This window comes from Balaenoptera musculus, chromosome 8, assembly GCF_009873245.2.
Source record: "Balaenoptera musculus isolate JJ_BM4_2016_0621 chromosome 8, mBalMus1.pri.v3, whole genome shotgun sequence".
NCBI classification, from domain to species: Eukaryota; Metazoa; Chordata; class Mammalia; order Artiodactyla; family Balaenopteridae; genus Balaenoptera; species Balaenoptera musculus.
The window spans coordinates 82,452,471-82,471,505 of NC_045792.1; the positions used below are offsets into that span (position 1 = coordinate 82,452,471).

The following is a 19,035-nucleotide window of genomic DNA, read 5'->3' on the forward strand; positions in this document are numbered from 1 at the left end:
AAGTCCCTTGTTTAGATATCCTAGTTGTAATAAGTGACATTATTAGGTAGTTCTTCTATTTAAATGACATAAGGATTTAGTGTATCAGCAGCTTATAATAAACAAACCCTTTCAATCTGATGATTCCTCTCCCTACAGAGAAGTACTTTTTCTGTTTATAATACAAGTGGTAATAGAAGACCATATGGTTGTGACTTTTAGCTAAAGTAAATGACATTTAAACAAACAGAAAAACAGCATTAGGATATTCAAGGATTTGAACTATAACGTAAATACACAGTACATGTTGGGGGCTATCAGTGTTTATAAAGTGACCATTTTCTAATGTTTCCCAATTAGTGAGATTGTTTTTCAGTTGGGCAATCAGTTTTGTTTAAATATTTTTCAATACACAGTAAAACAGATTTATTACTAGCATATTATTCCATTTCCAAGTTCTCCTTTTAAGAACACTATACCACCAGAGCATCCTGAGAACATTTAATCAGTTCTGAAATGTGAAAATGTCTCTATTTCTTACATTTCTGCCAATAACAATAATGATGTTATTAACGTACTCTATAATTCAAAAAGAAAAATGTAAGAAATACTACATTTCTTATGCACCTACCATCACTCTACTGTGGTAACAGACTAGCATTTGATGAACATTTCACCTTTTGTGTATGATACTGGAATCTGTGGTATCAAGAACTGAAAAGCTTTATATAACTGGATATTTTGATAGGTCAAAAATAAAAGTAAAAACATAATGTTTCTAATAAGCACAGATACATTTCCTGTAACAAGAGCAAAAGATGCTACGCTTTACCTACAGGAAAATGCTGAAATCTCCATGATCATATTGCTATTAACATGCGCATCTTCAACAGGGTGGCTGCTATGGCTGAGAAACTAAAATTCCATAAACAGAGTTTTAATTATTTGAAAGATTTAGAAAAAAAGATCCTTCATTTTATAATAAACAACCACTGGAAAGCAGAAGTTTACACTTAAAGGAACAGTTTACCAGCTTCCGATAACAACTCATCCATCTGTAATCTGCCAACCAACAAAAGAATCAAAAGAACAAAACACCTGTAGAGTTGTTACATATGTCCAAAGGCACATCATTTCTACTGAAATGTAGAAAACTCTCATTACCACACAAACTAATTAGTAGGTACTGCATGTTGCAAGGGCAACTTAGCCTTCAGAGTAACAAAACCACCACACCATTTCTGGGGAACCAAATCTTCCCTCAAAATGAGAGCAAGGTAACACCAGGGTACCTCAATTCCACCAGTCCTTCAGAAGATTTAGATGAGACCAAGTTCAGAGTACTCCAAACTAATTATTCAAAGCCAGGTGAATGTTTAATCTGCTTTAATAAAAGGGCTGAAAACTATCATTCATTCCAAATAGAAGTCACTTGGGGAAAGAAACGTTTAATCAGCACAATGCTGTGCTGGTACAAAGTCACAGGGGCATTCCAATATTTTCTATAACATTTACCTGCAGTTATGGAAGATGGTCAAGTAGCCCTACCATGGAAGTAGCTTAGCTTTCAAGTCTTCTATGAAGACTAGAATGAACACAGATGGGCCAGTTCAGCATTAGCATACAGTGTGGTGAGCGACAGGAACATCTATATTACTGAAAAATAGAACATCATGCACTTTACTCCAGAGCGAGTTTGCAGTAGAAACTAGAAGCAACTGAGAATAGAAACTAAAATAAAACACTGTCAGACTCTAGTCATATATCCATTTGTCCACCCTTCAAGTATTTTTAAAGGACCTACTAGATGCCAAATAAAAGTTTAGGTGTTGGGGAATCAGCTGAGATCAAAACAAATCTCTGCCATTAAGAACCTTACATTCTAGAGCAAGGGTCAGCAAACTTTTTCTGTAACAGGCCAGACAGTAAATAGCTAAGCTTTGCAGACCATAGAGTCTCTGTTACAATGACTTAACTCTGCTGTTTTACTGAAAGCAGTCACAGACAATATGTAAATGAATGAGTGTGGCCATGTTCCAATGAAACTTTAATTACAAGAACAGGCAGCAGGAAGAGTGTAGGGTCTAGTAGGCCATCAAAAGGACCATGGCTTTAATTATGAGATGGGGGGCCACTGAGCTCTTTGGGTAGAAGAGTAACATTATTTTTATGAAAAAGCATCATTATTAAAAAGGATCATTTCAGCTACTATGTGAAGAGTAGTCAGTAGAGGGGTAAGGAGGCAAGAAGATGGGAAAGGTATAAGCTCAGAGAGAAGTTCAGAAGTTACTGCAAGAAAACAAGAGTGAGATGAATTTGTCTTGCACCAGGATGGTGGCAGTGATGGGGGCAAGATGTCGTCTAATTCTGATTATATTTACAAGATATAGTAATCATGATTTGCTAGTAGATTGGATGGGAGGGTGAAAGAGGAAGGGAGGCAAGGACGACTCCAAGGTTTATGACCTGAGTGAGCAGAAGAATGGAGGCGCCTTTACCGTGATTGGGAAATACATGTGGGACGAGCCAGTTTTGGAAGGAAAATCAGTTTAGTTTTGGACATATTAAGTTCAAGGTGACCATTATATACTAAGGTGGAGATATTAAACAGACTATCAGATATATGATTCTGGAGTTCAGGAAAGAACTTGTGGTTGATATAAATTTAGGTCTTAAGTTAGATAGTATTTAAAACCATGAGACAGGAAGAGGTCACCTTAAGTGCATGTATATTAACAAAAGAAGTTTAAAATACAAACCCTTAGTTACTCCAATATTTGGAGGAACCAACAAAGGACACTCAGAAGAAGCAGAAAGAGAGGAAGAAAACCTAAAGAGAGTGGTATCCCCAAAACTAAGTGAAACCAGGCTTTAAGAACAACTACTTCAAATACTAACAATAGGTCAAGTAAAACGAGGAGTGAAAGCTGACCACTGGATCAACAACAGAGAAGTCATCAGTGACTCTTAACAAGAACTGTTTCAGTGAAGTGCTGGGGACCAAAGTCTACGTGGAATGAGTTCAAAAGAGAATATAAAGTTCAGAGTCGAGTCAGTAAGTATGCACGACTCTTTCCTATAGGAGGATGTGGTGCCAAAGGAGTTTGTTCGTTTAGATGGGAGATTTTATAGCATGTTTGTTTGCTGATAGGAACTTACTGTATTCCAAAATGACTAACTATACCACAGATACACTATGGATTAAAATCACAGCCCTGAACTATCACACAATGTTATCCTGAGAAAGATTATAAAGTGTTTTTGTTTCTTTATTAGCGTTATAAGAAAATATTACTATATTTCCTGAGTCCTGGCCCTATATTCCCTAGGGGAATGGAGACTACGTTAAATCGCTTGCTGTGCAGATCAACAGGAGAATGCCAGTTCATTTAATGTATTTCCTACCTGCTAAATGCTTCTTCCAACTAAATTATTTTTGGCAAATTAGTGGCTTCTAGGGCTTCCCTGGTGGCGCAGTGGTTGAGAATCTGCCTGCCAATGCAGGGCACACGGGTTCGAGCCCTGGTCTGGGAAGATCCCACATGCCGCGGAGCAACTAGGCCCGTGAGCCACAACTGCTGAGCCTGCGCGTCTGGAGCCTGTCCTCCGCAACAAGAGAGGCCGCGATAGTGAGAGGCCCACGCACCGCGATGAAGAGTGGCCCCCACTCGCCGCAACTAGAGAAAGCCCTCACACAGAAACGAAGACCCAACACAACCAAAAATAAATAAATAAATTTATAAAAAAAAAAAAAAAAAAAAAAAATTAGTGGCTTCTAGCAGCAAACTGAGGAATTCCTATAGTATAGAAAGGAAAGTTATTCAAGATGTTTGAGCTGAGTACAATTTGTTTCTTTTGAGAGTCACAAATTAAGCTCATTTCCTAGTAGCCAGTGCTCAGCCCATAACCCAAGGAAAAAAATTACTGGCCTCAATACCATGAAAATAAGCAAAACCCACTGCAATAGGACCTTGATAGGGACTGCTTAGTTTCCAAATGCTTAATGTAAAAAATAAATCACCTTTCGTAAGTGCTGCTTGCCACATGAACTTTTAGAACTCTGGAATGAATAAAATGGTTTCACATCACTTAACCAATGATCTGTTTATATTCTTTTTTGCCAGCTTACAAACAATGCTATTTCTTTCATATGCTAAACTCTATGTTCTAGGTTCCAAATGACAATTTTGGTGTTTTGCTTTCTGAAGCACCTACTTAGGAGAATAAATGTTTTTTGCCTGAAATTCAAAACACATTTAATATATATCATCCTTATTATGCACCTCAATCAAGATCTGAATAGTAATGTCTTCATAACCTATAAGCAACAATGATTTTTCTAAAAGGATGCACAGATAAGGGGAAGAAACCCCTTTCATAGAATGCAGCACCAGTGTGCTTCTGAGACAGCTGGAAAAGGGAACACTCTGGATGGGGAGAATGCAGTTTGGATATCTCTTCAGTGCTCCAAACTTGGATGAATTTTTGTTATAAATCACCTTGATTAATGGAACACATTTGCTGAAGTGGTTCTGTAATAGCTACACAATTGTTATGGCTTAAAAAACGCAGCCTGGTAAAACTGGTGGAGCCGGGAAGCCTTCAAAAATCACTGGCTTGTCTTTCAGAACTAATACTGGCCCTGATCAGAAACAGTTGCCTTTCTTTTTAAAAATAATAAAGACAAATACATTTTAAGGGAAGTACAATTTAGGAGATGGGAGTAGGAATAATAATAGTAAGTAGAGGATATTTTGGGATGAAAAGTAGTGGCGTGGTAAAGAATATAGATTCTGGACAGAGCCAGGCTACCTGTGTTTGAATTCCAACTGTTTCTCTTACTGTTTGAAATTGGGCAATTTATTTAACCTCCCTGTTGTTCAGCTTTCCCATCTGTCAAATGCTACTACCACCTTCACTGGGTTACTGTTTTGATGATTAAATGAATTAACCCTTGGAAAGAGTTTCAACAGTGTCAGGTACAGAGTAAGCACATAGTTAAGTGTTGGCCAATATTATTACAATTGTTTGTACACTTATAAACATGCAAACCAAAGTGAATGGAATACATCTGGAACAAAATGGCAGTGTCCCCTAATTTATCCTCTCAACAAACATAAAAATTCGATGAATGTCTTCTTTAAATAGAATATTCAAAAAAATGTACATCTTATAGTCCTCTGGTTATTTTCTCTGATTACTTAGCAGAGATTTTATCTAAATCCTTTCATCCTAATATTCCTCCTCTAATAATTTTAAAAGAAAACAACAGCAGTGTACACACTGTACACAGATAGTAGATGCTATCATTTATATGTTTTGTTATTCTTTCTGTTGATAAAACTATTTCTGGTCTGAAGTATATGCTTGTTGCTAAAGCAACTTAGAAGTGACTAGAATGCCTCATGAAATGATAACAGTCATGTGAAGGTGAAATCATTATGTAAATAAGTGACATTTTTGAAAAATAAAAGGATAAGTATCCATGATGAAGGCCACAGAAAAACAGGTTACCCAATACCACATTCTCAACTTTAACATTATCACCATCAGCTAAGGATTCCTAGGATGTTTAGCACTGTAGTAATAAACATCAGAAGTGTAATAAACATTTGCACAGCTGAACCATAGTCTATTAAGAACGGTAAATAAATAATAGATTATTTAATAGTCTACTGATCAAACTTATAGGGCAATCAGAGGCTATTATAGGTCAAAATAAATTTACAACGATGAAGACAATTTAACTCTTAATTGTATGTTTACACTGGGGATGAAGATAAAGTTACTTAACAGATGTAACAGCTCTATTAATAATCTGACAGTGACAGAAAATTTAAACAAAAATAGAAAATTAAATTATAATTAAAGTAAGAAGAGTATATGCTGAGTAAACAGAAGGCTGCCCTCCCCTGCCACGAGCTGTCCCAGCAGCCATGTGACTGGTGAAAGGGGCTGACACATCACATCTGCTCTTCACTCTTCCACTCTACTGCTCTTGCTCTTTTTCCTAACTGAGTTGGCAAGTTGACGACACCAAAATATCTATCCTAAACATTTAAATAGGATTTAAAAAAACTAAACTATAAGACTGTGTTTGGTTTTACCAGATTTTCCACTAACAAGTCAGTGGAAAAACTGTCTAAGCCAGAATTCCAGATTGCATTTACTTGTCATGTCTCCTTTGTCTCCTCCAATCTATGACAATTCCTGACTTTCCTTTTTTTAAAGACCTTGACATTTTTGAAGAGTATTGGCCAATTATGTGGCAGAATGACCCTCAGTTAGGGTTTGTCTGATGTTTTCTCATGAGGCTATACCTTCTTTTTACAAGAATACCACAAAGGTGATGTGCCCTTCTCAGTCCTTGAATTCAGGGGTCACATTATGTTGACGTCTTTTTATAGGTAAAGTTAACCTTGATCACTCAGTTAAGGTGGTGTCTGCCAGGTTTCTCCTCTACGAAGCTACTGTTTTTCCCTTTGTAAAAATATCTTGGGAAAGATACTTTGAGACTATGCAAATACACTATTTTTCCTCAAACATCTGCCCATTATTTTGACATTCATTGGTGAATATTGCCTGCAACAACTAATACTGAGATGTTTATACAGGGTTTTAAAAGGAAATAAAATATATAAACTATAATGGCCAAGTTGTTCTTGATACAAACATACTTAAATTCTAATGAATGCATTATTCTAACTTATATTCAAAATATGAATAAAAGTTATAATCATTTGTCAGTGTGTTCAGTTAATGTTAATCAACTATGATACCAATGAATAACATAATTGAAATGTTACTTACATAACTATGGCTTTTAAAGAAACCTGATGGACTATTGCTGAGAATTTTGTCTCCTTCCAAACCAATTACTCTTTTACAAATATTTGATTTTGGATCACTTGGGCTTTTTGCAATCACAATGTCACCTCTGAGGGGAAAAAGTCAAAGAAATGTCAGTGTTATTATTAACATAAACACATGCATGGCACTGCTACAATAAATAAAGCTTTGAGAACCTTTGTGACTAACTTTATGGGTCAGAATCTAACAATGAGAGTGATGGAAAAGCTATTAGAAGATTCTAAAATTTCTGATAATTCCATGAGAATTATCTTCTTGCACTATACCCACTCAGTGTTACTTCTGTGTCCAAATTTTTAGAACCAAAACTATGAAAAAACAATTCCGTGTAAATACCACCAAATTAACCAAGCAAATTTTACTGCCCAGCCAGTAGCACTGATTGACTCTAGAGCACATAAAAAGGTAGAAACATCATCTGTGTTTCCCTAGAGCTTAAAGAACTGAGGAATTGCAGCATATAAATTATATAACCTGGAGAGTTTACAGTACAGTCAAAAAAGACATATACTTGAGAAAAAATATCAGAAGACTCGGCCAAATAAAATGCTAAAAGCTGTCCAAACATATATTACAAAAAATAAACTGGCAAATCAAACATATAGAACCAATATGGATATGATTACATATGGAAGACATGATTCATGGAAGAAATAACAATCTACATGTATTAGAAGACTAAGAAGATATCTAAAATTGGAAAGGAAGAAGGAGACAAAAATATATGACTAATGCCTCAACCAAAGAGAATGCAATGCTCTTTCTGCATGAAATGAGCAATAAGTGAATTCTGTTGCTCACAATAGAAAGGATTTAATGTATTTACTTATTATCTGTACCAGGTTCAGGAAATAATTTGATGTTGCTTGCAATAAAAGATGCATATATCAAAACAATATCAAAAGTCACAAAAATAAAAGGAAGATGATGGTTAAATCAGAAACCTAGTTATTGCTATATATAAGTATTACAATGAGTTCAAAACTTTTGGTAGTCAAGTCAAAAAATAAATTGTGATTAATTACATGGCAATCATTACCTAATAAAATAAAGTTTAGTTTGGGAGGTATGACAAAATTTTCCTTAACAACTAAGTCAAAGAGGAATATACAAGAAGGATACTTATGTAAGGAAAGTAAAGATACCATCTTCATCCGAACTTTTACACAAAATACAGCAACAGTATTCAGAACAGTCATTTCTTGAGGTTATTCTTGATAAGAATTGAATGCTATTAAAACACTAAATTCTATAATTTGGAGTGCAATATAAGGCTTACACTTGTTTGAAAATGTTATAAAGTATCTCTTTCCAACCAGCTGGAACCATGTCAATGGAACTGTTCAGATGAAAAAGTTTGCAAATATTGTAACCTATGTAACATACTAACAAAGTTGATTTTGGCTAGCTTTGGGGAAAGAAATGTTTTCCATTGGAGTTTTATTCAGCTTAAGTGTTTCGACAAAATAATCAATATGATCCTCAAAACAAACTCTGCACTTGAATGGCAACATAAAAATCATAATTCAGTCAGACTGAATCATAATTCAGTCTATTAATCATAATTAATAGAAAGCATCATTACTGTATACTGTATTTCTGGTCGTCTAACCAGATATTATAGGCACAGAGCTTAAATCAAAATATATAACCTTGGACTTTCAACTCTTTCACATAGTATTTTAAAAGAAACTTAATAGAACTAAGACTTAAATTTTCCTGTATCATTTATAAATATCCTTATTATCCCCTCCTAGATTGTAAGCTTTTGAAAACAAGGGTTAATATCTTGCTAATCCTAACATTCTCTATCAGGTACAGCACATCTTATAAGTAAGGTGCTCATTAACTATTTGTTGAAAGAATAAGTAGTAATAAGAGACTATGGTTGTCTCAAGTATGAGTGTTCGGTCCATTGGACTGAAAAATCTATGTGCTTTAGATACCAGATATGCAGACTTTCATTTTCCCTAAATGAATGGCTACTCTATCTTTAGAAACAGCTAGCAAGAGGATCTCTTGGCAGGGGTCAGAGATTCCCCTGAAATCTCAAGGGTTCTGTGCTACAGATAAAAGAAAAAAATACTCAGGACAGTAATGTTTTTAAAGTAGGAGTTACCAACTGACTACCTTGGCTGTAAAAGTTACTTTGGTATGTCTCCTATAAATGCCAAAGTTTGAACTGTCCTTCCACCTAATGGGCCCCCTGAAGGAGCAGAATACAAAATAAAACCTCTAAAGACTCTTAATTAATTTACTAAATATAGTTATTTGTATTACCATCTGAATGCAAAGAGTATCTATCCAAAAAAAAAACCAAAAAAAGACAATATTGAGCTGTTCATTCAAACACTATTTAGCCAATGAGTCTAGCTCTTTGTTAAGGATGCTCAAGGACTATGAGAGTGAAATCATGTGATTAGCATGGAAAACAGAAGCTTGTCTTCACGTTGCAGCAAAGCTAGGTCTCCAGTTAATCCAAAGACTGTAATTTGATACAAGTTAAAAAGAAAAGGAAGCTAGAACATAACCTGTTATATAAGTTTTATTTTATAACCCCATATCTATCAATTAGGTATTATCTTGAAGTTGTTACAGATAAAAGATCTGAGGAATTACCCACAGACCATGCTAGACCATACAGCCTGAGCAAGACAGAGTTTCTATTTACAGAATCTAAGATGGTGGAAGAACGAGTAAACACAAAGAACAGTTTTACACTATTCTTGATGATTTTTCAGTAATGTGAAGTAGACTATAAAAAAGGACAATAATGAAAGAGGAATGCCTAAACCTACTTATGTCATAAGCTAAATACCAGCTCAAGTGAGTAAAATTTGTATTTTATGAAGATGAAATGTGAAACAGATCTATTTTTTCAGAATTATGAAAAACTAATGGACCCCAAATTTTAGGGAATCAAAGAGGTGTCCTTTAGAAAATACATTAAATTATTAATACTTCACATCCATTCAGAAGGAATAATAATCAGGGAGTTAAGTAGAATAAACAGTATCTCAAGGATTGGAAACACCATTTAGACTAGGATTTTAAAAGATGCAGTGGCAAACAATATTTCCCACGGAGGTTTTAACTTAATATAATTAATCAGGAGACTCATAACAGATAAGATTCCTGGCTCCCAGCTATATACAGTGCTATAGTCTAAAAATCACTGACTGCTCATCATACACTATAGAGAATAAGACAGTCATCAATAGAAATGCAGGATTATTTTAAAAATTAAAAAATCAAATCAGATTTGGATATGTAATGTAGCTCCTAAGTCCCTGGTTCTCGATTCAAAACATTCTAGGACAAACCCACCCCCAAAAAAAGTAAAGAAGGCTTGAATGCACATTATAAAAGGGACTGCTATCTACTTTGCACAATGATACAAGGAACTGCATGTTTAAAGAAACTATTAAAATTTCTCAAACTGAGAGAAAAAATTTGAGCCAAAATTTCATCCAGTTGGTCATTAATTTGGTTATTTACAAAAGAGTTTTTAAAGCTAAAGTTAAGAAACTGCAGAAAAGACACAATGTGCATGTGTGTTTTCACCATCAATTTAATATATCTGTGGCAGAAATTTACCTTTGGATACCATAAAAATGTCGACTAAGATTTTCTGCAAAAACAATATCTGAATTTTGAATTGTAGGCTCCATTGATGGTCCAGAACACTGAAAGAGAGGCAATTTTTAAATTTAAGTTGAAAACCTTTTAAAATATAAATCATCTGAGCAGGCTTAAAAGAAAGAAAATCAAGCAAATGTTCTTCAAGCTTGGTGGATGATTCATAATAAGTTGGAAGTTCCAAGATAAGTTCAACTCTACATAGTAGCCAGCAAGTCTGGAAAAACAGGCAAAATATATTTAAAATGGTTTGTTAATATTATATTATAATAGAGAAATGAAATAACATTATCTATGTTTCCAAATTTTGGCCATCTTGTAAAATTTAAGCATCATGAGGGCAGGGACTTTGTCTCTCATGTTCCCAATTGTGTAACCAAGGTCAAGAACGGTGCTTGGCATAAGGTTGATACTCAATATATACTTGTTGAATGAATAAATTATTAATGATTTTTTTTTCTTGCTACTGTCAGCTATCATCCAGTGCCCATGACAGTTATTTACCAAGTGGTATCATACTATTCTCAATGAGTTGATGCCTTTCCTTTTCTTCCAAGAGAACAGCTTACTCATTTGATGGGGCTGCAACTTATATTTTCTACTGAAAAATACTGGCATAATGAGATGTACTTTAAAGACTTTCATATTAGTAGGTAAAACAATAATCTTCATATATGTCTCAAAACTGTAATAAATGATCATCGCAACTTAAAAAATCTAAACACAACAGTCTCCATTCACTCCACTTACATGTAAATAAAACTTTTTACTCAAAACTTCCTACTTGGGCAGAAAAAACAAAGACCACAATGCAAGTTTTTTGCTAACTCTGTAGCCTACTGGAAATACCAATTTAAATTTAAAAAAATCAAAGAGGGGAGTTTCAGTTAAATATATTTATTTGCATTACTCCAGCTCAACTTGAGATTATATGACTGTGAATATCTTAGGGTAAACCTGATAAAAATAGCAACACCAACAGCAAAACTTACTGACTGAACAATCAATCAATTTATTCTTTCATTTATATGACAAAAGGTTAGTATTGTCATGGTTGATAGATTTATGATGCAATATTAAGAAAATGCATTGGTAGGAGGACAGCCTTAACATTTTAATGTTGACACAAGGCAGAATAATCATTTATTTTCAGGACAGTTATTGATATTCTTCACAGTGGTTAAAAGTAGGGGTTCTGAAAATCAGAGAAATCTGTGCTGAAATTCCAAGTCTACTTGGAATTGTGGGACCTGCAGAAAGTTACTTAAGCTTTCTGAGCCTCAGTTTCCTCATATATATAATAGATTTCTAGTAAGTATCTCATAGAGTGTAAAAGATTAAATGAGTTAATAAATGTAAAACATCAAACACATCCTGGAACACAGTAAGTAGCATTCAATAAATGGTAAAAACTAGTATTATTAGATTAATAGGGCCTTTGTGCCCCTGAAAGAAACAATGCAGGACCATATTTAAAGTTACAGTTCTTATATTTTATATCTGTGCCAATTCAAACACTCTCTTCCTTCAATTTAAAAAAAAACATATTTTAAATGATTATTTTCTTGAATGTAAAAACTTACCATGACAACACCACCAACGTATTCAAAAGCACAATGAGCTATACAGCCATACTGAATAGTATAGCCAATAAGCCGAAAGGTTTTTCCCAGAACACCACGAAGCATAGTTCTATGTAGACTCTGCCACCATTGGCCTGATGGTAAATTTCAAAAAGTTTCATGATCAATACTATTTAAAAACACTTAAGAAATAGCTCTATTGTAAAATATTTTACAATCACCCAGAGTGTATTAAATGCCTAATATGGTTTGGTGCAGAAAATCAAGAGCTTATTTTCATTTTTGCTGAAGGTTTTTTAAAATGGCAAATTATAGCCACTTAATATTGTGATCTTCTAAACAGAGATTATATTCAAATATCACTGGGTTTATATATGAATTAGATAACTAGTAGACTCTGAACTTGTCTCTCCTCTTTCATGCCTTGGTTATTTCTTGGTATTAAGGCAGATATCTAAGAAATGATATTAACTCTTTCAAATACCAATACTAGTTTTTCATACTGTTGCCTGCTATAGTACATCAGTTCTCGTCATAACATAATATAGGAATAAAGGGGAAAGCACTAGAATAGGTGTATGAAAATTCAAGTTCTAAACTGCTTCCTTTATTAATTTGCATGATCTTCAATGAATCACTTACCCTCTCTGGGCCTTAATAAAATGGAAATAATAGTATCTCACAGAATGGTTCTGAGAATCAAATTCAATAACATGTCAAAGTGGCTTTGTAAATTATAAAGTTACATTCAGTTTTCAGTTATTAACTATTAATATAACAATGAACACATGAATGTTATGAAACAGCACAAAGAAACATGTATTTTTAGAAAGCTATATACATTTAACACACTGATATTACTCATCTAAAACAGTCCTAGTATTTGTCCCTTCCTTTCCATTTACCTGCTAAAACTATGTTTCAAGCATTTCTCAACTAACGGCCTAATGCTTAGGCCTAGATTCCTATGCATTGTTCTCAGATTAAATTTACTAAAACACATCAACAATAATAATAATATGTAACATTTGCTCAATGCTTGGATATGTCAGGTTTTACAAATTAATCGCTGTGAGATAGATAGTATTACCATTATCATTTTATAGATAAGACAAAGGAACCTAAGAGTAGTAAACTTAAATGCTAAACATCACAAAATTGGAAAATGATACTCAAGAACTTAACCATTATGTTACACTGACTTCCATATTACTCCCTTGCTCCCATAACCTCAATGGCTCTCTATCAGATCAAGTACAGATTACTCATTTTCAGGATCTTTGACAGATGGCTCCCATTCCATTCTCAGATTCCAACCTGATCCTCCCTGATGCTCCTACATGAATGAACTACTCCATCATACTGGTCCAGTTTACTTAGGGTATACTGCCCAACCAACACTTATGTATGCCAATACCCATGCCTGGAATATACCCATCATGATACCCATCATGTATCTAATTTGTAACTCTTCTCCAAATGCTCTCAACAGGCAAGTTTTTCCTTCTCCTCTGGGTTCCTATGGTTCCTTATGTTCATTTTTTAATGATTAAGAACACTGTTTCTAAAGCTGATCTTGTCTTGAGCAGGTATCCTGGCTCCACCATATTTTAGCTGTGTGACCTTCAGGAGGTTATTTTACCTCTGTAAACCTCAAGTGCCTTTCCCTGTAAAATGGTCTTAGTATCAGTACCTATCTCAGAGAGTTAGTGAGGATTACATGTAATCAGATATATAGTCTGTGTAGCAGAATACAGCAATAAATTCTAGTTACTATATCATTCACTTGGCAATCAGCATGTGCTATATAACCTCATAACATTAGTTCCATTTTCAGGTGTCTAAGTTTCTCCCTAACTTATGTTTAAATAAAATAATAGATTTTTTTTTTTTTTGGCTGCGCCACATGGCTTGCAGGATCTTAGTTCCCCAACCAGGGATTGAACCCAGGCACTCGGCAGTGAAAGCGCAGAGTCCTAACCACTGGACCGCCAGGGAATTCCCAATAATAGAATTTTAGAGCCCACAGCATAGAACTATATCCTTTATTAGTGTTTTATTACTTATTAGTGTTTATTCACCTATTAAACATTTATTATGTCTTCTCCCCTAACAAGTCTTCTCTGGCACCACCCCAAGAAATGTTACTTATACTTTGTGTCACTCACCTACCTTAAGCATACACTGATTATAATACTTACCACACTGTATTATTCATATCTTTTCCCTTATTACATACTATATATGCTTATATGTCTGTGGGCAGTGACTGTGCAGTATTCATCTTTGGATCCTTAGGGCCTACCAAAGAATGCTTGCCTGACTGAATTAATGAATAAATATTGAACCCAAATCTCCTATAATTTCAACATCTTCAGTATGATAAAAATGGTTATAAGGTTCAAAACGATTATCAGAAGACCACTGAGATTTTTGGTTAATGAGGAGACATGTTAATGTCATACTCACTGAAGAAAGAAAAAAACTGTCAGTAACATATTAAAAAGTGTTCTCATTAAATCTTTTAAGTAATATGAAATAGTCTATCTTAGCAATCTGGCTTACAGTAATAACTGATGCACTTTAAAAACTATTGATTTTTAGAATTTAATAAATTAATAAGAAGTGATATTTATAAACACTTCATAACTGAGGCTCAATTAATTCAGAAAAGATTGAAGAGGAATAACAATAATAGAACATTATTTGTAAAGTTAACTAGGTTGTATAAACACTACTTTGCTCCCACTATATATAACTAGGGGAAAAAGTAGGGGTTAAGTCCGAAAGCTTAGCTTTGAAAATGTGATCTATGAAAACAAATCCTAAAAAGTAGTGAAATGAATATTACATTTAAAAACTAAAATAAAAACGAGCTTACCTGATGTTAGAGAGGGGATATATTATCAAACAAGAAGAAACATGTGGCACTCAGCAAGAAGATATTGTTAACACAGATAAAAGGTGAAATTTAGAGGGGAAATTAATAGCAATCTACCAAAATTTAAATAATCTGGATTATGCAATAGATTATGCATTTGGCTAAAAAACATACTAAAAAAATACAAAGATGCTATAACAATACAATGGTTCTGATTCACTGAGAGGCCCTGTAATTAACTCCCATTCAGAAGTAATTGGGGCCATAAAGCCTTTTTTTATTACTCACTAAATGCTCAATCCCAAATACAATGTTTGTGATGAAACTGTCTCATAATATAATAAAACAGATGAGTGATCAGAAGAAAGAAGTTAACAGACATTGTTTCTTCCCTAGAGATATTAGCAACAGAATGCAGTCTGAAGTGTCTGAAACTATTTTGGATCTTAATCTCCTAGATGAAAAGAGCGATGGAGCTATTTATAGAGGACTCTGGGGATCAAGACTACTTGGTCTTATATTTTAAAAGTGCAATGAGGAGCACTGTTGAGAAATACTGAAATTGAGAATAAGAGCTGATGAATTTTTTTTTAAGAGAAATCTCAGAGTAGAAAGTAACATTCATATAAGACATAAATAAACCACATACACTGCTAGCACTCAGTAGATCTACTAGCAAAAGGGATTAATTAACACAGAGGTTTCAAACCTCTGGTTTACATAGTGATTTCAAGGGGTCCATGACTCTATATATGCATACATGTGCCAGATATCTTGTTTGTCCCTTTGGACTCACTCTCTACCTTTCTCCATACTGCTCTCTGCACTTGGAAAACTGACCTATAGGAACTACACCAAGGCACTTCAGTCAAGCTTCGACTTCCAGGAGGAAGTCAGAGGAAGGAACGGTTATGTATTTTCCTGGCTCCCTCCCTCTAGAGTCTCTCAGGCTGGCTATGTCTTTGGATGAAAGGTCACTGAGTCTCCAAAGGCATAGAAGCCACTTCGAGGGGTTTCCCACTGGCCAAATTTGAGATTAAAAAAATAATAATAACAGTAATAAATAATATATTAGAATAAAAATGAAATCTACTGAGGACTTTTTTTAAAAAGAAGTATGTGTTGGGGACAAGGAAAGTTGTTTATCAAAAAAATGGCAGCTAATATATATTGAGAGGGAATAATGAAATTATCACCAATGTAATAATTCATTCAGGCAAGGGCCATTAATAGATGTTTAAAATTACTGGATGATGTTCTTGGATTAGAAGAATTAACATTATTAAAATGGCCATACCACCCAAAGCAATCTACAGATTTAATGTTATCCCTATCAAATTACCCATGACATTTTTCAAAGAACTAGAACAAATAATGCTAAAATTTACATGGAACCACAAAAGACCCAGAACTGCCAAAGCAATCCTGAGGAAAAAGAACAAAGCTGGAGGTATAACCCTCCCAGACTTCAGACAATACTACAAAGCTACAGTAATCAAAACAGCATGGTATTGGCACAAAAACAGACATATGGATCAATGAAACAGAGAGCCCAGAAATAAGCCCACACACCTACGGTCAATTAATCTTCAGCAAAGGAGGCAAGAATATACAATGGAAAAAAGACAGTCTCTTCAATAAGTGGTGTTGGGAAAACTGGACATGTAAAAGAATGAAATTAGAACATTCTCTAACACCATACACAAAAATAAACTCAAAATGGATTAAAAACCTAAATGTAAGACCAGATACTATAAAACTCCTAGAGGAAAACATAGGCAGAACACTCTTTGACATAAATTGCAGCAATAATTTTTGAATCTGTCTCCTAGAGTAATGGAAATAAAAGCAAAAATAAACAAATGGGACCTAATGAAACTTAAAGCTTTTGCACAGCAAAGAAAACCATAAACAAAATGAAAAGACAACCTACAGAATGGGAGAAATTATTTGCAAACGATGTGACCAACAAGGGCTTAATTTCCAAAATATAGAAACAGATCATACAGCTCAATATAGAAAACAAACAACCCAATCAAAAAATGGGCAGAAGACCTAAATAGACATTTCTCCAAAGAAGACATACAACAGGCGCATGAAAAGATGCTCAATATCGCTAATTATTAGAGAAGTGCAAATCAAAACTACAATAATATATAACCTCACATGGGTCAGAATGGCCCTCATCAAAAAGTCTACAAATAATAAATGCTGGAGAGGGTGTGGAGAAAAGGGAACCCTTTTACACTGTTGGTGTAAATGTAAAATTGGTGCAGCCACTATGGAGAATAGTATGGAGGTTCCTTAAAAAACTAAAAATAGTTACCATATGATCCTGCAATCCCACTCCTAGGCATATATCCAGAGAAAACTCTAATTCAAAAAGATACATGCACCCCAATGTTCACAGCAGCACTATTTCCAATAGCCAAGACATGGAAGCAACCTAACTGTCCATCAACAGATGAATGGATAAATAAGATGTGGTACATATATATATCTATATATATAGATATATATACACAATGGACTATTACTCAGCCACAAAAAAGAATGAAATATTGCCATTTGCAGCAACATGGATGGACCCAGAGATTATCATACTAAATGAAGTCAGAAAGAGAAAGACAATTAACATATGATATCACCCATATGTGGAATCTAAAAAAATGATACAAATGAACTTATTTACAAAACAGAAATAGACTCACAGACATAGAAAACAAACTTATGGTTACCAAAGGGGAAAGGCGAGGGGAAGGATAAATTAGGAGCTTTGGATTAACAGATGCACACTACTTTATATAAAATAGATAAACAACAAGGTCCTACTGTATAGCACAGGGAACTATATTCAATATCCTGTAATAAACCATAATGAAAAAGAATCTGAAAAAGGATAGATAGATAGATAGATAGATAGATAAACTGAACCACTTTGCTATACACAGGAAACTAACACAACATTGTAAATCGACTGTAGTTCAATTTAAAAAAATACTGGGTAAAAGGTTGTTGGTAAACAGGATATGTGCAAAGTATTAAAGTAAATAGTTTATTATTTACAAAGGGAACAAAATACCTTTACATGAAGAGATCAAGTAAATATTACCTTTACATGAAGAGATCAAGTAAATATTAACTATGTGATCAAATTTAGCTGCATAAATAATGGTAAAAACTGATATGTAGCTTCCTGACATGATGCAGTGACATAACAGTACATCATCATCTTTGTACTATTCTTGCCAGAAGTGTATAACCTAAATCTAATTATGCACAATCAGACATATCTGTATCATAATCCATAAACAACATGAACACTTAAAATATAAATTTAATAAAATAATAAAATAATTAGAGTATTATTTTAAATTATAAGAATAATTTAAAATACAAGGACATGACAAGCAAATACAATATGAAATACTTAACTGGATCCTGAAGCAAAAGAAAAAGAAAAGCAATAAAAGATATTATGCGAAATTTGAACATAGCCTGTAAATCAAAATACATCATCGTTTCAATGTTATATTTAACAATATCATGACTATGCAGAATGATCTTGTTCATAGGAGAAAAACACTGATTTAAAGATGAATGTAACTGTAACTTTCTTTCACATGGTTTACTTCTGCTACTAATAATACAGATAGACATATGTAGATAAATTTATACACACACATATACAAATATATACATACACATATATATGTATATATATATGGAGGAATAGAGAAAGATAATATGGCAAGATGTTCACTGTAAATCCAGATGGAGTGTATATGAATGTGTATAACATTTTTTTCAACTCTGTGATAGAATTTTTAAAAAAAGAAACACTTGGAGGAAAAGGGGTGTCCTCATAGTCATTAGGTCATTCAATCATTCAACAAATATTTATTGAGCTTCTACTATATGCCAAATACTGTGTTCAATCCTGGAAATACAATAATGAACACGATGCCTGCCCTTATAGAGCTTATAGCTTATTGGGGCAGATGTCACACACACATACAAAGTAGACAAACATGTAAATACATTAAATAATTTCCATAAAGGAAAAAATAGGGTAAAGTGATA

At 33.9% G+C, this 19,035-nt stretch overlaps 1 protein-coding gene across 3 annotated transcripts in view; it reads right to left on the reverse strand.

Moving 5' to 3' along the window:
* The window catches only part of IMMP1L (inner mitochondrial membrane peptidase subunit 1), a 74,510-nt gene that overhangs the window by 14,643 nt on the left and 40,832 nt on the right, over positions 1 to 19,035 (reverse strand). For all 3 annotated transcript variants that reach the window (XM_036860076.1, XM_036860074.1, XM_036860075.1), the window contains 3 exons: positions 12,072 to 12,205; positions 10,447 to 10,535; positions 6,790 to 6,916 (listed from right to left, as the gene is read on the reverse strand). In XM_036860076.1, the coding sequence (XP_036715971.1) occupies positions 6,790 to 6,916; positions 10,447 to 10,535; positions 12,072 to 12,176 (321 nt within the window). In that variant the 5' untranslated portion in view covers positions 12,177 to 12,205. The remainder of the gene's footprint in view (positions 1 to 6,789; positions 6,917 to 10,446; positions 10,536 to 12,071; positions 12,206 to 19,035) is intronic.